Below are 23,109 nucleotides of genomic sequence, written 5' to 3'. Positions count from 1 at the left end.
AATGCTACAGTTTCATTTGATTTGTCATTAAATAAGTATGGCAAATAAAAGGGAAAGAGATGATTCTGCTGATGAGAAGTAAGGGTTAGGAAATTAAGAACACAATTCAGTAATAGCTGTGGGAGGGTGAATATGTGTTGAGTTCTTGAAGTGTTTATAGTAATTGATGTAACAGTGGCATTAGATTTTGTTTATTGGGTTGGGAATGTGGCAAAGACAACTGTAGAAATTCAGTTCAAGGTGGCTTATTGTGAACATCTAGAAGTGTCTTCATGCTGTGCACCAGGAACTTATAAAGTAATAGAGGTATTTATTCATGGGGACTTGCTGGGCTGTGATTTTAGTGTTACTGTAGAACATTTTGGAGATTTATCAAAACAACTTTTAAAGCTAGTAACTACACTGTGACCCATATTTTTGAATCAGAACTGTCATGACCCGCACAGAGAATGACAGGAGATATGCAGTTTTACTTGATCTGAAGTTCTTAAATTACTGGAATGTGCTCTTTTTGCCTCGTACAACCTAGGAAACTGTGTCAACGTGACACTTGATGACTTATCATCATGTATATGTTTTGTGATATATCATATGAATAAAAAGGTGCCTTAATAATAATCTACATTTTATCTATTGCCTGTTACTTTTCTTAGGAAAAAAATTAGTTATACAAATGCCAGTAAATTTTTACAGGAATGCACTATTACCAGATTGCTTTTCCAAATGTGCTGTGGCCAAAAATGTACTTTTATAGAACAATAATTATCCTTCCCTCTGCCAACATTTTTTTTTCCTCAAAAAGCTTTGCTTATGACTAGTCAGAAATGACAGTAAATGTCTGATATATATGAATATTTGTGGTACCCGCTATAGCAGCCAACTGTATACACCAAGTATAATGAAAATGGCAGCATATAATCTAGGAAAAGGATATTACAAGCCTTTCCTTTTTTTTTTTTTTTTCATCAAAAAATTTTGGTTGCACTAATTAATAGCAATTATCAAGTTAAAAACCAACACAGTTTGTTCAGGTCTGGCAAAACAATTTAGACTCTTTGAAACATTTATTTAATTCAATTCATGGTAAGTAGCATATAGCAGGATTGAAGAGTCATGGAAACATAGGATATCTCAGAAATACTGTTGTTTGTTATGGTCCTCTGTCTTTTACTGACCACTTTCAGAGCTGAAAGGTGGTGACTACTGGCCTATAATAACAGTTTTGTATTTCACAAATAAGTCATTAAGATTAGAGAATGGATGAACTCGAATTATGGAATACATACTACGACTTCCCTCCCAAATATTCAAGTGTTGCCAAGACTGACCCTCTCATATAGGGATATAAATAAGATGCTTTTAAATGTGCCTCAAAGAAATTCAACAAATGTATGTATTTCCTGAATGGAGTATATTATCTGAACTTCTTTTTTTGCAATGTGACAGTGGAGATGACTTTTCTGCTCACAGATGTGGACAATTTGTCACCATTCTAAACTTGTCATTTGTTAGTTTATATAGCTGTCTGGAAGCTACTCACATGCAAGTGCTTCTGGTGCACTTCTAGGACTATAGAAATGCTGAGAGAATCTAGAAGTGTTTTTGGACTCAGCTGAAACAAATTCATTGGGAATGTTTCTGATTTTAGCAGAGCAATTTTTGGGGGGTTAGGAACAATGAAGGAAACAAAGCCATATACAGTGAATTCTCAGGAGTGGAATTCAGGTTAAAGATTCAACAATTTTTATTTTTTTTTCTTCCCATTATAAATCTGTAGTTGAAGGGACAGAAAATATAACTGTCTTAGTTGTTATTACACTTGTTTTACTGTAATATTGTAGTCCATCTTAAAATATAAAGGAACAGCTTATTTCAAATAAAACAGCACATCCTCTGGGAGTTTTCTTAACTCCAGAATTTTAGTTCAGTTTTTGTAGAGCTCTTTTCTATGAATTGGCAAAAAATGATTGAACGATTTTTTATTTTATTTTTACTTTTTTTTGCCTGTGTATACACCTTCCCTTCAGGCATTCAAATGAACACCTGCTTATGTCAGCATCACCTTGTTTGTTTTTGACATAATGGGTAGAATAAAGCCCAATGTTCCTTAATTTCATCTCACCACACTAGACTCGGCAAATATTATATATATGCCCATGTATTTCTAGGATTATTGGGTGATATGCAATTTTTAGTAGGTTCAGTAGTTTTTCATTTGAGGGTCTTCCATTTCTCTTTATATATCACAACGATGGAACAATTTCCTTAGTTTCAAGGTTTTCTCTCTTGATATGTCCAAATCCTTTAGACATGTTTGTATGATTACCAGTGCTCAATCTGGAGCTAGATTTTCTTTAAGAGATAATTCTCTCAAGCCTTTTTATGTACAGCATCTAGATGAGTTGTGTCTCAGAGCCAGGCAATCAGGGGCTTTCTGACTGATGGCAAGCTTTATTTAGCAAAACTCTGATGAGTTCTGACTCTACTTTTACCTCTTGGAAAAAAAGTTCTGTTATTCCTGTTTTCCTAAAAGATCCATCTGTACTTCTTAAAGGGTTAAGAAAAACCCCTGCTGTGGTAAGTGACAAGGACACACACTTCCATAAGGAGAATCCAGAAAAAGAGGGCAGAAGTTTCTTCATTCTTACCAGGGCCCTACAGGACTACATCTTTTGCTTTTTGGATTTTTGCATCAGATACCACTTGTTTTTTTGGAAATGTTTTTAGATCATATCCAAGATCCAAAGCTGGAGGAGGAATCAGTGAAAACTGACTTGGTAACTCTTGCATTTCTCTCATTCTGCTGAGGAAACAGATGTGGAATCTGGAGAACAGTATTGAATTTCAGTTCTGACCTTCCAGTAATTGTATTGTCATATCTCACCCTGACCTCTGCTTTGAAAATACCTCTGATTACTTGCAAGAGAGATAATATTTAATTATTTTCTTTCATTTGACATATTTAATCTGTTTTTCCTTCTAGTAGTTGCACAAAATATATGTTCTGTTCTAAGTACTGACATCCACATAGTCTGAAAGAAATCACATAGCTACAGTCTGTTTCATAAATTCTACTAGAAAAGTCTAGGCCTATGCAAGAGCATAATGTTTTTTTTCCAGAGAAAATATATCTGGAATTCTTTTTGGTAAATTGAAGTACCACAGGAGAATGCGTGCTGATCAGTGATGCTTTTCTTCAAGCTGATGGTACAGAGGTCTTATTCTTTGGTTCTAAAACTCTTCTGAAGATGAAGTCTCGGTGACTCTGGCCAAAAAAGATACTGTATCCAAAGAATAGTTGTGTTCAAGAAATTGACAGTACCTAAGTGTTTACTCCTGTCTTTTGTACTGAACTTGTACCTGAAGAACCCTCCTAGCTAGTTTGTAAATCCTCACTTCGTAGCATCCTTGTACAAGTTCAGTATCTTCTAAATTTTCCACCACTGAGTTTAATATTTACTAGAAAAATTACTGCTCTGAAGATAAGAGTTTCAAAGGCATTGTGGCATAATGTATAAACTGAGCTACTCTGTCAGTAGAGAAGCTTAAAAAACAACTTACCTACTTATGCCACTTAGGCTTTTTGTAAACATTCTTGGCTACATTCCCAGTAAAGATGAGAGTATTAAGTGGTTTATCAAAAGTTTTCTTTAAGGATTTCTTGAGGTACTGAAACTTGAGTCTTTTGGGGTAGAATAGGATAGGTAGAAATGGACAAAATTGGGGAGTAGATAGACTTAGGCTAGAAAAAGGGTGGGCGGCTTGTATAATATATTGCTGGTTGTTGTCTGAGAGACTCGTCCCTTTCAATTAATGCCTCACACATTCCAACGAATGCAGAATATTTATGGTTGTTTTTCATCTTCTTGCTGTTTTTCATTTCCAACTCTTGGTAGATTGATCAGGTCATGTGCTACAGAGGCCGGGTTTCTTTGGGTTTAACAACAACGTAATTTCCAGAATATAAGCAGTTCTATATGCAATTCAAGTAATAGGTTTTGGTTTTTATATTAATATCAGCTGTTAACTTAAACAGACAACATAGAATTTGTAAAAGAATGCCTGCAGTTAGATACTTCACTTGTTTCAACATTATGGGAAATCCTTTCATGTGTCAAATTAAAGGATACTCTATTACTAAACAATGCATGGAACAAGAAATAAGTCTAGTGACTGTCAATATTTAAAATGAAACTGAAGCATTTAATAAGAATTTTTTTTGCTTGTTTTCAGAGTTACAAAATAATGTTTAGTAGAACACAGAATTCTGTCATTAAAATGATTCTGCTTGAGTATTTGTTGTGATGTGTTTTCTTTGGATCAAATTATGTCCAATATGGTTATGACTAGCATTAACTAGGTGATAGATTAAATTGAAAGATTATTCTTCTTAATCTCTAGACTCTAAACAACCTCTCAATATGTTACCAACATGAATGTGTCTTTGGGGGACAGAATCCAGTCTGTACCACATGGCTGACTGCCAAGTCCTTCCACTGGAAAGCCAGCTATTATTTTCTGCTTTCTACTGCACAGTAGGTTGCATCCACTTCTTTACAAACATTCAGTCATAGCTTTTTATTTTATGGTAATCTTTTGCATTAGATATTCACAGGAATACATTTCCTCTAGTCACATAGGTCATATTTCTCCCAAGCCAAAACTGAAATATAATAGACTCATTTCATTTCTAAACTGTGTTTATAAAAACTGTAGTCTCTGGCTGTGATTTTCCTTATAATGGACACATTTTTGCCCTGTCATTGCTATGGTAGGCATGCTTTCTCCAATTTCATTGCCATAATACAACTGGCAAGCAAACAAAAGTAAATTAGGGAGTTGGTTTGCATTTTTTCCACTATACCTGGAATTGTTATGGAAAAAGAAAGCAGTAAAGGAAACAATACAGTGGAAATAAGTAATTAGAATTGTAGAATCATTTTGCTGTCAAAGCAAGTTCTTCTCTGTGCTTGTTTTCTTCTTGAGATTTGACTAAATCTAAACCAGGAAGCTAACAATAATTCTAAATCTTAATTCCCTCCCTTCTTTGACTGTTCTTAAAATCTTCTCAGCAGAGGAGTCAGTCCTAAACCATTAAATTGTAGAATGGATCAACAGAAGCTTCTTGGTGGTGTGACTTAGCTGTGTTCATCTTGAATCTTAAAGCAACATTCTACGATTCAAAGATTATTCTTACATAAGCGTTTCTCTACATGCTGTACCTATATCTACAAGATATTAAAAATTCTTACTCTTTTCAGTAATGTGCTAAAGGAAGCTATTTTAATAGAAATGAATATAGATCATCATACCCTCTAAATGGAAGAATCCATTGAATATAGACGTATCTCCAACCACTACTATTCTCTAAAGAGATTTGTCAGTCTCTCCTGCCTAAAGGTAGCCATAATTGCATCCTTTTCTTTCTTTTTTTTTTTTAATGAAATATGCAACTATCGTATATGAAGGTGATATAAGCTCAATAATAATCATCATCATCATCATCACCTTAACAAAGATAGCTTCTAATGCCTTCTTAGCTGCTTTCAGAACTTCAGGCACCTTCAGTAGGCACCAGCTAATCTTGAGTAACCCAAACATTAAGAAACTGAAATGCCAGTAAGTCCTGTCTGTTCAAGTAGTATCTGTAGCCACCTCTTGGTTCTCAGGAAATGATGTCATGCTTGTACTTGATCTTGAAGGTCTTTTCCAACCTAAATAGTTCCACAGTTCCGTGATCTAAGCCTGCGCTGCTTGCCCTCAGCTTCCATCCCTGGGTGTGTATATCCATCCTTTCCCTTGCCTTAGTTGTCATGCTTATGTAATTGTAGATTATTTCTACAGTTCGCTGAGTTACCAAAGCTGAAAATAGTCCATACAAAAAACAAAATAAAATAAAATAAAAGGTGTTCAGGCTGTGACTGTGTGGCCTGAACCATTTCCTTGCCCTCTGTGGTCAGCCCCGTGCTGGTGCTGGGCAAAGACAGGAGGCTGGAACATGTGCCATCAGGAGGCAGTGGGGAGAGCACAGCAGTGGCAGCTCAGGCTTAAATGTGTTCCTGGTGGCAGGGAGCTGCACACTGGAATTGTTCTCTAGATCATTTCGGCTTTTCAGGAAGAAATAGTTTCAAATACTCTCACTGATAGATTGCATCAGTTGTAGGTTATTCCATAATAGGCATATGGTGGTAAAACAGTGGGTAAGGTTTGGATAACATACCCATCAAAAGAAAAGAAAAAAAAAGTCCACGCAATTCTTTAAAATGTGGAAAAACACACATTTTGAATATAGAGACCTCTTTAAATCATTTGCCTTGTAGATATCAAAGTAAGGACTTTCCAAGAATGATGTGTTACATTGAATGGATGAAATACACTCAGAGTGGACAGTGTGCTTAAAGGAGATAAATATTGCTAAAATACAGATTTTACTAATAAAAATTGTGGACAGAGAAATGGTGCATATCTGAATAAATCAGCACATATGGGAAAGGACATATAATAGTTTAGAGTGAAAGCTAAATTTTCAGTGTGCTAGTTATCTCTTTTTATAGTGAGCCCATTTTGTCACATTTTGAAGGTGACAGGAATTTGCATCTTTTCAAGTAAATTAGAATGCTAGAAAATACCACTTTACTGAGTTGAGACATTGCTGTGGCTGGAAGAAAGACAAACAATTAAAAATCATGCAATTCTGAAGCGAGTCCTTTGTAGGCTAATAATTCAAGATGAGGAAGAGAACAGCAAATAAAACATCTCTCAGGTATCAAATAAGCCAGTCTGGCACAACATTTAAAACCATTGACACATGCACGCTAGACGCATTTGGCTGACCTTTTGTTTGTTTTCTCAGAACACTGCCTCTGAGAATAAGCGTGAGTTTTCTGTGGGGATTATTTGTAGTGTAATTTCATTGTTACTTATTGTATATCGTACTATTAATTTTCCATACATATTTGAAGAAAAGTAAATGTAGCAAAACCAACAGGCTTTTGCCTCTCAGCTGTCTTATAGGCTATCTAAATTGAAATTCTTTGTATAGAATTCAGGTTTAGAGTGCATGGAGTAACTTGGAAGTGACCCTGGAAAATAAATTGCAGTTTTTTATCCCTTTTCGTATATTTCATGTGCACTTTTGTTTTGTTTGGCATTAATTATTTTTTTAATATATACTAACTCATGAATGTGGGTTTATAACCGGTATTTGTACTTTTATGCTATTTTGAATCCTGCAGCTTTATCTGCAATATTATTGTCTTCTTAGTATAGTTGGTGTTGTCAAATGAACTTATAAATACTTTGTTCTACTAGAATTTTAATAATGCCATCTGTTCACTTTATAAAAAGTGGCAAAGAACATTAAAGTAACTGACTTTTTTTTTTCCTGTCAGCTGTATTTTTAAAGCTTAAGATGTAAGTTTACAGTTTTTCTTTAACAGGGACCGTGAACAATATTGCAAGCAAAAGGATAAGTTTTATATGTCTTGCTTTCTGTATTATGTGTACTATTTTCTTTTGATGCAATTAATTTTTGATATATAGTATTACTTTTTAAAAACAATTTTTTTTTTTGCTACTATAGCAGAGAGTAAATTTATCCTAGAGAGCTCAGTAAAGTAGATTATAGCTAGTAGTGTCTGACATCTTTGTCCAAGCTTCTTACTCATCCCAGCATCTCTTTCCCTCTCTCCTATATTCTCCTCCTTTTACAACGCTGCCTTGAAGATCTCTCCTTTGGCTCTTCTTTTCATTTCAATCTTGTTTTGTTTACTTATTTTACCATTTGTCTTTTGAACCACTAGCTTGTGTGGTTCTTAGACTGTTCTCTTTGGTGTAGTTTTGTAAGCTGATATCTCTATTGTATAATCAGGTGCCAAAACAATGGTCAGGTCCCTGGTAGTTCATGAATAAAGCAGTGCTTCTGACCATTTATTGTCTGTGGAAATCAGACGGCCTGTATGTAAGCCTAAATGGGTGTGAGACTCAAGCAGATTGTCTGACGTAGTTCTGGTGTTCCTTAACTAGGCAGGTGCAGAATATAAAGAAAGTGTCTTTGGAGCACTTGCATCACTGGGTTGTTTTTCCAAATTCCTATTTCAGGTAGTTGTGTAGTAGTTGCTTACGTAAGAATCTCATGTTGATGTTGACAGAACTATACAGCAGGCCTGATGAAGGAGGTTGGGAAAAATAATGTTGTAAGTGACAAAATATGAGATTCCTCAATCATGACTGTTTCAAAACTATTTTGAATGCATGGGGAGAAGGGACTTAGATTATGAATTACCCTTTTCATACATGCGGGAATAGATTTCTCACTTGGTTGCCTGCTCTCAGTGTGTGATCATTAGTAGTTATCTTAGATTGACAATTTGGGAGATAGATACAGCTCCTTATCCCAGCAGGTGGGAACTTCAGCCATGCTGAAGAGGTACAGTTGGCTCTGGTTCCCTTTATTCCACTGACAGAAGTGGTACTTCCACTCTCTGTTACTGCTGTGTTAGATATAGTTTATTAGCTTCCCAGCTGATTTCTTTATATATTTCCTGATTTCTTATTAGTATTTCAATTAATTTACCATCTGCATTGCATTTTGTTAGTTTAATAAAAGAGCACATGAAAGTAATTTTGTGTTGCATTAACACACCCAATTCTTCATTCATGCTAATATTGTGCATTTGTATTTGCAGTTTTCTTTTGAATGTTTCTACATTTTTTCCCCCTTTTCCTTGATTTCTGTCTGTCAGGTGGGTTGCAAGCAGTGAATTCCTCCCAAAACTGCCATTGGATTGGTTCCCTGTAAGGGTGTGTATCTGAGGTATGTTTGCCTTGCAACCTCTGCAAATTGGGAGGTTTCTGTCACCAAGTCTTTCTCATGTTCCCAGCTGTGGAGATACCTCCTTTGCCTATGGTTGAATGGTCAGCTCCTTACAAACGAGCTGACCATTCAACCAGGTTCCTGATAGTGCAGCCACTTCTCTCTTTGGAGCCTGTGCCAAAGTTTCTGTGCTTAAAGTTGGTGTGCAGTAGTTTTGCTGACCTAACAGAGCACGAGGACATGCTGGCTGGTATATTCAGAAATGAGAAAATCATCAGCCCACTCAGGACTGGTTTCTGACCATCAGTTTTTATAGAATCTCTTACAGAACCACTGTGGATAAAAGGACTGAGTAATTTGAGTGCTGGTGTGCCAAGGTATTTAATGAACATAACTCCTGGTGAGTGTGGACTTAGGTTAGGTGCCACAGCTTTGCAATGTGTTCTGGTGCTCAAGTATCTGATGTTGGCTGTCATGGGGTATCCTTGAAGTGTATTCAAGACTGAATGGCAGTGTGTAAGCAGCATTTTACATGTAAAGTTCTTGTTTTCAGCCAGAAACAAGTGGTATGTGTTGCTTTTTTATGTTACTTTTTAGTAATCTCACTGTCCAATATTATAATCTTCATCAGTGATTTCAGGCATTAAGCCAGAGATTCATTACATACAGCATGATCTGAAGGCTTTACATTATCATGCTATAGGGTCACAAGTGGCTGAGTCCCCACAGTTTAATGGGTTGTCATTGTCACTTGAGCTGTGGTAAATCATTGTCTACTCTTGCGATATTTAACTTTTTATTTCAAGGAATTGTGTGCCTGGCTTGTTTAGAGATTTTTTTGGAAAACTTAGTGCATGTGTTGCTGCCTGAAAACTTTTCTAAATCTGGTCTAATATATTTAATACTGTATCTACTACTACAGAGAGCTAAAATTTTGCATTTGTTTAAGTGCCAGCACAAGAATACTGAACACAACAAGTATCTTGGATTTATTTATTTATTTTTATGCAGCAGCCACGAAGATAAATTTCATTTTTTTTTGATTTTTCTTGCATAATTCCTGTGCCTTATCATTATCTGTCATTATAAATCTTTTCATAGTAAAACCATGTAGTTTAGAAATTCAGATGCTACTGTCATTACCTTTCACAGAGAACTATGTATAATTTTGTAGTTACATATTCTGTTCCTTTACACTCACTGAAGTTATAATTATTTTTTGTTCTAACAGTCTCCTCCTTGTAAGCAAAATGTTTCACTCATAGTGGTGGTACTGATAAGTAGTAAATAGTTCAATCTTCTCTTAGTTCCAATCTGTTTATCGTGTTAGTTTAACATGTCATTTTTCAAAGACTACAAAATCCTGAATTATCTGCACATCATTATTCTGTAACACTCAACACACAGTCACTGAGAGCTTGATTATGATTACAAATAAATCAGCTGAAATTCCTAAAAGCAATGAGGCTTAATTTGTAAATTTTATGCTGTCACTTCTTCTTCTTTAGTATTATCAAGATTAATTTGAACATTTTCTCAGTTTCTCAGTTTTCAGTCTCCAGGGTAAAATAAATAAAATGCATCTCTAATACAAATGTAAGTATGTTGTAGTTACAGTCGGGTGTCTTCTGAGGGATTGAAATGATTCCCTGACGTAAATATGTTTCACACCGGATCACTACACCCTCCCATGTGGTAACCTATCATCTCAAGCGCTAATGATCCTTTTACCCTTGTTGACGTTAGCAAACTTTTCCTCTGGGGCATTTTCTTTTGTTTCTTTTGTCAGCTGTTTGAAAGAGAGGAAGACTGCTCGGTCTTGATTTTTCTGCAGATGTTGAGGATTTTACTGCAAAGTTCAGTGACACTATGTTTGTTTTCAGTGTGTTCAGAGAGACAGAAACAAGAAAAGGAGGCAGGCAGGAGTTTCTTTTTTAACTTCAGTTTCTGTATAGAAGAACTCTGGAATCTGAAAATATGAAACAATTTCATGAGAGTGATGTTTTACACATTTATTACCTGGACATATTTTTCCCTAAAACAAACAAAAACCCCAACATCAACAAAAATATCCCTCTACATTTCTAAACAGAAAGAGGTGAAACCATGGAAAGCAAAAAGGAAGGGATTAGAACAAAATAGAAAGAATTAAGGGTAAAAATGTATAGCCACAGTAAAAAAATATCGGGGTCTGGCTAACTCCCCCCCCCCCCCCCCCCCCCCCCCCAAGGCTTACATGTGCTTGCTGATAACAAGTATAATATTATTACATTCTCTTGCTGTCACTGAACCTTGTGCTGTATTTCCTGCTCTATAAACTTCAAACGTGCTCAAATTTCCTGGCCCATTTGGGCTCTAAAACACTGAGGCATCACTCCATGCCAGGGATGGGAACTTCATGGCAGTAAGCTGTGCGCCCTGCCACGTGCAGCTGTGAATGGAGGAGGATGCGCTGTATTCAGGTGTTGGGGAAGTAGGAGGAAATGCCTTTCTTTGAAATCCTGCAGTCAGCTTATCAGTCATGAGGAGGCATTTATGTGCCTACATGTGAACCAGCCAAACCTGAGAATTGCAGGAGGTTCCAAAGTGTATATATGATAGTACATGTTTTTAGAATTTCCAAGTGTCTTGCAATGGGCAAGATGCAGTGTGGCTTTCTCAGGTTGTTGGAGCTTTGTGGGAAGTGCGGGAAGTGCTTCAAATAACGTTCTCTTGTAATGATCCCCTTCAGCCCTGGATTACTATACATAACAGGAATGCTGAGACATTTAACACATAAAAGCATTGCTGGTTTGCAATGCATGCTGTAGCAGTTCTATTGATTTCAATGGAATTGCCTAAGGTATATGTCTGAGTAGCATTACAGCCAACAGCAATGTAATTTTTTCCATCTCATTGAAAACACCTGCTGAATGAAAAAAAAAAAAAAGCTTCAACTTTTGTGCAGTATGTTTGAAACAGTAAAAAGTGAAGGAACAGCTCTGCTCAGAAGTGGGAGAACAGCTTAGTTGTGTTAATGCTGTTCCTGAGATACAGCAATAGCAGCAAACTTCGAGGATACTCAGAAATGAGCAGCATCCTCTGGGGCCAAAAAATAGGAGAAATTCAAGTTTGATGTAATAAGAGTAATACAGAAATTGTATTACTGTTGGGTGAGAGACTTCCTATACCCAACATGTTTGCAAGACTTGCAATCAATTTTAAAGAAGGCTGCCTACAACAGCTAGTGTAGCAAATACAAAGCAGTATCAGGCAAGAAAAGTGGTAGATATAGCCAAGAAAATGTACTTGTAAACTGATAAGCATGGGGAAAAAACAAACAAACAAACAAACAAAAAAACTCTAAATTGCTATGCATGCTCTTCAGCCCATTGTCTAGTGGCTGAATTCCAGTAATAAACAATGATTGCAGCTCATTGACTGATAAGACAGATGAGCTAAATGATTTAACAATGTCTTCATTCAACAGTCATGTTGAATAGGATCTGAAGTCATAGGCTAATGACCTTAAAACACAATTGTGGACTCTCTTGGTGAAGAACTTCACTGCTAGTTTCTTATTGAGTTTCTTTCTAGTGGTCAGAGACCAGGTTCCAACATGATTTTTGCTGAGGTGTATTCAACCTGAGAAACTTTTACAGAATTTTACAAAACTACTTCAGCTAAGGTGGGAAAGAAATCATTCCACAAGTTCAGAAGTACATCCATCATCCAGTCATTTAAGCAAGGGAGAAAGGAAGCATGTTAACAATAAAGCAATTTTTCTTCTCATCATTTTGCAGAAATACACTGCTTAGATTAGCTTAAATTCTCACATCAAGTATATAGTGGAGATTTTCTTGTCTGTCGATATCGAAAGTGCAGAGCTACTATCAGTATGCGTTGCATGGCTAAGCAATTTCAGAAATGAACAAAATTTGAATCTTTCTGTTCTCGCAACATATACTTTCAGAAGACAGTCCTTTAGAAATGTACTGGCCAGATCAGGCTGTCCAGCCAAATTGTTCCAAATGTTTCATCAGTTCCATGAGGGCTAAGGTCATAGAAAACATTGAGCTTCCAAACGTTTTTTTGTCTTTAATGAAGTCAAACGTGCTGTCTCCTAGCTCCTACTTTGTGTAATGCCCTGTTTGCTTATATGCAAAAGAGTGTAGGACACCTGACAAACATGTTTCTCTCCCTACCATCTGCAATGAAGTCTTCGTTCAGGATTTTTTACTTTCTCATCCATGTTAGCTTGTTGTTTTTAGAAAGAGGATGAACTGCCCATCCCTTTGACCTGTTTTTCAGGAACTTATGTTGATCTTGTTGTTGATGTCAAGAAGCTTGAATTCATGTTTTGTCCTGCTTCAAGGAAAGAAACCTTGTGTGGCACAACAGATCAATATTAATGATTATTCCCTTTTAATGTCTAAGTCTATGTCTAAACAAACTGTCTAATTCAGTTTGTCTATTAAATATTCACAAGTGCTTCTGAATTGTGACATAAATCCAGACAGCTGAATGTCAGGAGAGTTGTTTAGATGCTGTAGGTGAGATTGTGCATTAAGAAGCAAGAATATTTTTCAATGATGGTTTTAACATGTCAATTATGGGCATATGATAGCTGTCACTTTAGGAAACATCCTCAGTTTAGGTGTCTTCAAAAGATCTTGCAAATCCAGTGGAGGCATGAGATACCAAATGCAAAGCATCTAAAATAAGAATGCAAATTGGAATTAAAATTGACTGACCAAAAAATCTGATGCTATTCTTCTAAAGAAAGAATTAAATTAAACCTAGTAAACTGCTTTTCATGGTTCTCAGAGTAGTCTTTAGTTGGTCTACATTTACTGATGTGGAATTTTTATTGACATACGGGTGTATGTCACTTCTCATGGAAAAAAAGCAGCAAAGATATTTACGCTGGTCTAATTGCATTCAAAACAACTTGTGTCTTATTAGCTGAAGGAAAAGAAGCCTAAAGCAATTTTTTAAGAGAAAAATTATTAGGTCAATCTGACATCTGCTGTGTGGGAAAACATTCCTTGGGAAAATGTGACTGTACAGCTATCTGGGATCTCATAAACAGAATTAATCCTAAGAAGTTGTTTGTAATCATCAACGATGGTGTATCTGCAGTAATATTTAACTACATAGAACAAAGAGCTGCATAAGACCAAAGAGAAAGTACAGTATTGTTTTTCTGAAAGAGATTCCTGTGATAAATCTAACTGGATGTTCCTGGGCATTAGAAATATATATTTTTTTCTTGATAAATGCATGAGAATATCATATCTGAGATGTTGAATTAAGTCAACTTTGTGACTACTCTGTCTTAGCATCTTACAGTTCTTGGACATTCATTCACCTTTGTTTAAAAAGTAAAAAATGTGCACAGAAATACGTACATGAAATGAGATTTTGTATGTGCCAAATCTAACTTGATTTTCCCTTGCATGAAATACTACACAATTTAACTTTTCTCCCTTTTCCCCATGATAGAAAAGATAATCAGAACCCACACCAAACCTTCACTGTGTATATTGTGCCAAATACCAAGCTTTCTGCATATTACGATTTTGCTTTTCTTGGTTTAGTATGGAAGCTTTCTTGGATGGATGCTGCCTTTAATTACCATACCAATTATCACGCATATATTTAGCGTGGTGTCCAGATGTGGATTATAATTGTATAGATAGCAAAGCTGAGGTATTAAAGGCTGTTAAATTGCAATTTGGGCTGCCCAGGGAAGTGGTTGAGTCACCATCCCTGGAGGTCTTTAAGAGACGTTTAGATGTTGAACCTAGTGATATGGTTTAGTGGAGGACTTGTTAGTGTTAGGTCAGAGGTTGGACTAGGTGATCTTGGAGGTCTCTTCCAACCTAGATGATTCTGTGATTCTGTAATCTTGTTTTTAAAACCCAAATCTTATCATGGAACTCTTCTCAGTCTTCCATACACTTGTCCTGATGTCACTAGTATCTGAAGAGGCCGTTTAAGATAGTCATATTTGCAAAATTGTCAAGATAAAACAGAGCATAACTTTATTTTTATGGTGTAAGACAGTTATTTGGTTTTGAAAGTTTAGAAAGTGAACCATTTCCTGTAGTGTTAGTGGACTGGACCGGCTCACTGTGGGGCAAGATGGATATCATTGCTGGCACAAGGGTTTTGGTCTGCGTGCTTGGTGGGAAACCCTTGACATTTAGTTCTGTTCCCTACAGTTTCCTGTTTTTCCAGTTATGGTATTAGTGAGCATTTATGCTCAAATTAGCAAGACATGAATGTAACAGTTTCTAACGCCAGCTAAACCATGGTCTTCTGCTCAGTTACTGACATGTGCCTGGTGTTTCCGGATCACAAAATTGCCTCTGGCTAGCGTTGTGTGCTCTTCCCAGCTACTCCCATCACCCCACAGCAAAATTGCAGTTCGTAGAAATTAAGAGTGTCATGTTAATGTTTTTTGATACCTGAAAAATTATTAACACAGAGTACCAAAAATGTGTATGATTTTGTTCTGGCATTCTGAATGCACTAATATTGTTCTTGATCGTTTCACATACAAAGTGATCAACTCTTGAAAAAAAAAATAACTGTACATACATACTTACATATAACACATATACTATATATCATACATATACATATGACTACATAAAATGTGTTAACTAATCCATATTTTGGCTAGGGGAGCTCACTAATAAAGTAATTTGTGGGAAATCTGCTGTTTCAATGAGTTTCCCTGTATTTAGCTGGTATAAAATAGCCATAAGGGCTTTGCCACAGCCTACAGTGTGGAGTCCCTGTACAGACAAAAATACAGCATATGGGTATCAGCATGGAGGTGTGTGAGCATCCAGTCACTCTGTGTGCACCTTTGCTCCAGAAAAATGATCCAGTACACTTAAGATTCATGAGGTCACGTTTCTTCCCTTACTATGGGAAGAAAAAAGAAAAAAAAAGGAGGCCTTTTGGCCTTTAATTAGGCCTTTGGATTCTTTGAATGTATTAGATGATTTTCTAGTTTATCGTGTTAGAAGTTTAACTTGCATCTAGATGTATTAATGTAGTATTTGATGCCTTTTTTTTCTCCTTTTCTCCCTCTATTTTTTACTTTCCTCCTTCCCATAAGAAAGTCTTCATTTTTTTTCCCCTCCATTAATAATCCCTGAATAGCAAACTTCACCTGTGGAGATCTAATACCAAACCTTCCGAACACTTTTTATGTTTCTTCTGAAAGAGAAAGAATGGCATATAGGTTTTATCTTTTTGATTCTGAAAAGGTATTGTCTTTGCTAATCCTTCCATGAAGTTTGTCCTTATTGAGTACCTTTAGGTATTATATTTTCCTTTCTGATCTGTTAGTGTAGTTCTTTTAATTTCCTCACAGAAAGAAATTGAAAGTTTTTTGACATAATGACCATCTGTCCATTTTCATGTTTTGTACCCTGCAAAATGGGTACCCACATGGCTGCTTCGTGTGTTACCTTTATATAACTTCTTAATATAATGATTCTTTTATTTCTAGTAAAGTAATTAACTGTGAATTGCAGGGCAGGAGTCACACCTGGGTGTCTCATGTTATACAAATCAAAGCACAATATTGTGTATGTATGGGAGTCATCGTGTTGGGTATTTGTAAAATTTTCTAAGCCTATGAAATTACATTGTCAAGGATTTCTAAAAATATGAAATTATTAGTTGCTTTTTGATGTTAGAGCACTGGAAATTTGTTTATCATGCCTCAAATGGAGATTATGAGACTTTTATACTGTGTAGTTAGCTTTAGATTTAGTGCATTTAATCTATCCTCTATCTATCACTGGAAATTGCAGTAGCAGTTTGGTCTCAAAATGATGTGAAAGCCATGAGATTGTGATGGTAGTTATTTTAGCAGATATATTGCAATAAATTATTATTTTTTTTCCACCGGAGGGAGGTCACTAGTGGATTACCAGCATGCTGTACCTGTGATTTTGAGTATATACATATATGATTTGGGTAAGGAAGGAAGTTTAAATGAAATTTGAAAAATTATATATTTTTTAGTATGAAGTTATTCATGATAGTAAAAGCATGGAGTAACGGAGAGATAACACAACTGATGGGGTTAATGTTGACAAATGCTGACTGCTGAACTTGAGGGAAAATGTTTGCAATTTTATATATACATTAATGGGCTCTTAGTTATTAGCACTCTGGAGAGAGATACTGGTATTATAAAGTATAAATATCTGAAAATGTTTGGAATTATTTCTTTCAACTAGAAAACAGGCCCCTAAATCATCTCTGTGCCATTCTATTTGTCTCTGTTGTGTTTTCCTCAGCTGCAGTATCATCTGCAGTTGTGGATTTCCTGTCCTGGAAGGAAGTAGTGGTACTGGAGGAGGTGCAGGAGCATTGAGAGCAGCAGTGACGAGTGGCAGCAAAGCAAGGCAGAACTCTTAAGCCAGGAAAAGTTTTGGTAGGGTGTGAAGCAAAGAAGGACTTGTTGGACAGATTTGTAGAATCATAGGCTCTGAAGATAAGGTGAATAGAAGGCATCAAATGAAATTCAAAATGTGCAGATTCAAAATAAAATAGAGATTTTTTCTCATCAGTTGTATTTCAGCTGTGGAACTCAGAGAATACTGTAAATGTCAGAGGACTGTGGCACTAGTTTAAAACAACAAACAAACAAACAAAAAACTGGAGGGTAAGAGTGTGTTTAAGCTACTTTTGGTGTGGTTGAACTGGAAGTTAGAAACTTTTCCTGTGGTAGATGTATTCTTGTTGTGTAACTGCTTTCCCTTTATTTTCAGAAATACTGTGCAATGTTTTAGCTCATGCTCTGTTATTGTACCTGTGTTGATCAGTGCATTTTTAAATTACAAAAAAATGCATGATGGTTGGCATTTGAAGAAAAAAACATAGTAGCATATATATGCCTGTAATCTGTGTGTTTTTAACGTATTATACGTATTGTAATGTATTGAAGTCGGTTATATTCTTATAGTCTTATGGTCACAAGGATATTTTTTTTCCACATTTAAAGAAGTTGACAGGAATAGCATCTTTTGTCTTGGGAACAGAAAGTCTCAGTCTACTCACTAATTTGCTCTTATATGTAGGACATTGGTGGTATATCTGTTAGCAGAGAGCCTTAACTTCTCATACTGTGGAATGCTAGCAATTGTCTTACTGAGTTGGAATATAAAAGTAGGAGAATAATACAGTACTTTCTTGTTTAGTGGGCCAGTGAACTGACTTATGAAATATAGTAAACTTTGTATTTGTATTAAGACAGCACAGAATTCTTGAATACTTTAACCTAATTATAATTAATTTTTAGATCTTGGAGTTTAGCATTGTAAATACACACCAGTCTAGATTACACTTACTTTATGGAACTATGCAAGAAAAATATTGTACAGCAGTGTACCAGTTATTTGAAGCAGAGTATCTTGTTGTTCATTCACTCTAGAAACTTCCAGGAGTGCCTAATTGTTTGTTTTGTTTCCTCTTAGATGAATCAACTCCTAAAGAAGTCAGCAGGGTAAGTGCTGCTCCCCATCCCCTCTAGAAAGTAGTGTAATCTCTGAGGCCCACTGTTCACTTGAGATGATTTTCATGCAGTCTCTGATCAAGGTTTTACTCTATTTCCTGTACAAACTGGATCTCTGGAGAAAAAGTTGGTGTACTGACTGACTACAGAACAGTTAAGAAGGAAAATAAATATTAAGAACACTTGATTGCCTGCAAATAAATTAAAGGGTATTTTGCATTAACAAATTTCTATTTCTCAGTGCTATTTTTGTGATCCAGTTTTAAAAAGGTGCTTTACAGAAAGCAGGAAAATTACAGGACTTTGAATTTAGGCATAACTGCAGACTATTTAATCAGTGTTACTGCCTCAAGAGATGGTATGCATAAAAAGAGGAAACAAATGAAGGAGTATGTCCTATCTAATTATTCCCTTTGAGATGTGTTATGGTACAGATCAGCTCAATTCTTTAATTTGAAATATTTTGCAGTGTACTATATGAAAAGTAATGTAAAATCTTAAAATGCATATTCAGTAGTGAATTCCTGACTCTAGTCTTACATGTGATTGACACAGTGTCCTGCAGAATCTCAGTCCATGGATGAGAACTAATTAGGGGAACCTGTTAGAAACCAATGCTTTTGCTAGGGGATGACAAAAGATCAGTACAGGACAATCTGCTGCCCTCAGATGTGTCCAGTCAGCCTGAAGTGTCCAGATATTTTTTCATGTAGAGCGCCACTTGCAGCATTGTGATGTGGAATCATAGTCTTGTTTTATTCTTCCTCTTGAACTTCCTGCATAAACTATCTCATGTTCCCAGGAGAAATACAAGACTATCAGAGAAGTATTAGAAATAAGGCTGGTTGAATGTCTGCAAAAGCAGGCTGGGTGTCCTGCTCTCAGTAAAGTTGTTTAGAAAACCCTGGGGTATGGAAGAAATAGAAACAGACTGGTAGTGGGAACTTCGCTTTGGTAACCTTGGGTGCTGAAGGCTAGCCTAAGAGGGAACTGAAGTTCACTGCTTACCAGACTGCAAAAAAAGAGGTTGAATGATGCCTAGAATAAGTTTACGCAAGCAGAAGTTTTCCATATACTTGATATGCTATGGATATATGGATTCTCCATGGTGTAGAGAATGTAGGCAAAAGTGAATGCTTTAGTTGTTTATTAATTTATAACACATTTTGGTAACCCCTACTAGTTTCTTAGTATTCAGCAGTTATGGCAGTTGAGTGAAGGCCTATTGGCACTTAGTAATGCACCATACCTCATATGGACACATTTTTTAGTTTACAGCATTTTTGAATAATACAATATAGACCATTGTAATACTTCCTCTCTCTCTTTTTTTTTTTTTTTTTCAACAGTGGCTCAAACAGATGCCAGTTTAATTGAAATCTGAACATAAATTAGAATTTAAATTAGGAAAGTGCTGTACATGAGTAATTTTTTTCAGAGAAAAAGACATGTTAATGTTGACTGAAGAATTAATGAGTTTTAAAGTCATTAACTGTTAATTTTTAATTCCTGAAAATGTCAAGATGAAAATTTTATCTGTATCACAGGGAAGCAAAAGTCAAGCCTAGTGAAAAGAATTTTATTCCAGAATTAAATTACCAAATAGTTTAAAATTGTTGTATTAGTAAAGAACCAGGATAGAAATATGCTGAAAACATGTGTTTTGCATAGCTGAATCTTTCTGCACACCATCGTTCAACACTGGGCAAGAGTAAAAACATTAAAATGTTCATAGTCATATGCTGACATCAGTTTCTTCAGTTGCTTTTATTGTTGTGCTTACACAGGATGATAGAATTAAATTGGAGGGAAGATATTTTTAATTAAATTTATCTAACCCCTTACTCTTCCAGAAAAGCCTCACTTTTTTTATTTACAAACATACAAGATTATAGGATTATTCTAGAGGCTCTAAATACTGAACTTGCCATTTATTTGCCTTTATTTCTTTTATCTAGCAAACTACAATAGGATGAATGGTGTCTAGCACTTCTGAGAAAACAAAACAAAAACTTACTTCTTGAATTATTGAAAGGAATTTTCAGTATTTTCAAGGGTATTTAGTGTAGTTTCACACTTGTAAATTTGAGTGAGTTTTGAAAAATCTTGTAGTTGTAGGAATTGCATTTTTAGTCTTTTGCCATTTTTAGAAGCTCAGAGTCAAAATAGAGTAGCAGTCTCAGATATCATTATTGCATTGCATTTTTTGAAACAAGAAGATAGGAGAAAACCTCCAGTAATTATTCATTTTGAGATTTATAGAATAGAAAAGAAAAAAAAAGCTTTTCAAAATAGATTTATTATCTTTAAAACTAGTCTACCAATAGCAATAATAGCAATGTCATCAATATTTTGATGATCAGGAGTTGTATGTAAAGATAACTTAAATTGGCTTGACATAACTACTGGCCAGTGGGGTGAAGGAGAAAAAAAAGTGATTTCCTGATTCCTGTAGGCTGTGTTTGGCATGAAAAATATTCTGGTTACAAAATAGCTCATGAGCATCTGTGACCAAACAGTGAACCTGTGAACTTTTTTCTCTATTCTAGATTCCAGTATTTATGAAATATGTGTAACTAAGGACAGAATCTCCTTTTCATGTGATATAGTATTTGGGAACCTCCTTGGAAATGCTGAGCATTTTCTGCTTACTTATTGTGCAGATGTGTGCTGGCTGATCCTGTCCTAGCTACAGAAGTGGTTTTCTGGGCAGAAAGGAAACCAACTATTGAGCTATTTTAATCAAGGAAGCTCCAGCTGAATGTTGTAATCTGCTTTCCCTGTTTTATCTGCTAAAGAAAAGAAAATAGAGGAATATGAGTTTAGGCACTAAGTGCATATCTATTCATGTATATCTAGACCAAAGATGTGTTTCTTTGATGGTATTAGTGAAAACAGTGCATGCTGGAGACATGTTATTCTTTTGAGTTGGCAAAAATAACCCCTTTCCTCCATGAACTATAGCCAGGATTTTGTTCTACGTGCTGTTAAGTTTCCCATGATCACTATGTGCTCTTTTGTACCTCAGATTCTGAAGTTTAAAGAAAAATACTTCATGTTCCTGATACGATCACAGTGAAATTAGCTGTTGTTCATTTCGCTTAATGACTTTCCATTCCATGTTTACTTGAACAATACTTCTAGTGAAACTGCATTTTGGCAAGTACCTATGCTTTGTAAACTCTGGTGATGCCAACAGCAATTCACTTTGCAGGTTTGCCATATAAACACCAGAAAATTATTACCTAGCAAGTGACTAGCTCATTTACAGTACTTTATTCTTGGAAACAGGAATAATACTTTAATCCTCTCCTTTCCCGTTTTTGGACTTGGAGCTTTTGACAGCTGCCTTGGCACAGCTAGCACCCAGCACAGTGTGTCACTGACAGTTACAGAATTAGCGAGTATGTTTTCAGTGAACAGTTGCAATAATTGCATGCATCTCCACTGTGCAACTGATAACAAAAGTTTAGGCTTTTTATGATACATTGGCAAAGCAAGCTTGTTCTTTGTAGGATTTCCTTACTAAAGATTGTATATTTAAGCCTTTTTTTACTGTCCCAGAACTGAATACTGCAATGAATTAATCAAAAAGTTGGGAAAACTAGAACAAACATATACTCAGCCTTTAGATACAAATGGCATTGCACCCATTGTAATGAGAAGAAGATGCTTGTATAAGCTGATATTTTATTTTTAATAGGGAAAGTCTTGTGGATATTATGGTAGTGATGAGCAACAGTGGAAGGAAAATGAGCAAGTTTATTTTTAATTTTGCACATGATGTTTCTAGAGTGTTCACAAGTCAACTATTAGGAGAGAACGTGATTTTATAAAAAGCTTTTTAAGAACAGGAGCTGTATTCAGCCCTGTCAAGTTAAAATTAAGCTGTTAATTGACATTATGCTATTGCATTATATAATCTAGAGGGGTGATATAATTAAGATATGCAGTTTTATGAGCTTTACAGTTAATCACAGCTTATATGGTTACTTCTATATAATCATAATGTTCTGTTCTTTTAAGCCAAGCCTTTGCTTTTTGTTATGTATTTTTCCTGTTACTAGTGAAGCAATATTTTGGTGTTACAATTTGATAATGGGGAAGGAGTTGATGGAAAGATTTGAATGGGATGCCTGCAAATAGGGGCTATTTGACAAGAAGTTTCTGCTAGTAAGATGTTCACTGTCTCTCAAGGGCTTGAAAATCAGCTACGTAAAAAGGCTGGGAAATATGTGCCTTCAATATCTGTGAACCCTTTCTGTGCATAGTGAGAGCTCTTTTGCATCTTTTGACATAATAACAGGGCCTTCCTGCCAACTGTCATTTCATATTTTCCCCTCTTTGGCTTTGTCATGAACGGCATTTGATGTGTGAATAAACAATTCATAAATACCTGTGTATGGTACTGAAATGGCGAACTTTATTTACTGAGCAAGTTATAACCCATGTTCTCTCCAGTCAAAACAAGAAGAATAGACGTCAGACAAATGCGTGTAGAAGCAGCTTTCTCTGAGGCTATGTATAAGCATTAAAATTAATCACTTCAGCTAACTCTGCTCTTTGTAAGTTCTTGCTTTCCAATGTCCAAGTTTAAACCAAACTGGTTACTTGAGCCAGTCCTAGTTACCTCTCTTGGTTTTTTGGAGCTGAGAGGTTTTTCTGAGCATCCTCTCCAAGTGCACTGCTCTTTTGAAAGCCAGTTCTGTACCATAAGCTTCCTTACCACATTCTCTCTACTTTTATTTTTCAGTCTGAGGATTTGACA

General features: G+C 35.8%; 1 protein-coding gene across 5 annotated transcripts in view; it reads left to right on the top strand.

Annotated features, from left to right (window-relative positions):
* Nucleotides 1-23,109, top strand: part of PDE10A (phosphodiesterase 10A) — a 187,103-nt gene that overhangs the window by 88,909 nt on the left and 75,085 nt on the right. For all 5 annotated transcript variants that reach the window (XM_035538405.2, XM_035538406.2, XM_035538403.2 and 2 more), the window contains exon 3: nucleotides 18,304-18,332. In XM_035538405.2, coding sequence (XP_035394298.1) covers nucleotides 18,304-18,332 — 29 coding nt within the window. The remainder of the gene's footprint in view (nucleotides 1-18,303; nucleotides 18,333-23,109) is intronic.

This window comes from Cygnus atratus, chromosome 3, assembly GCF_013377495.2.
Source record: "Cygnus atratus isolate AKBS03 ecotype Queensland, Australia chromosome 3, CAtr_DNAZoo_HiC_assembly, whole genome shotgun sequence".
NCBI classification, from domain to species: domain Eukaryota; kingdom Metazoa; phylum Chordata; class Aves; order Anseriformes; family Anatidae; genus Cygnus; species Cygnus atratus.
The sequence above is the reverse complement of the archived record's forward strand: the minus strand, read 5'-3'. Positions and strand labels throughout refer to the sequence as shown.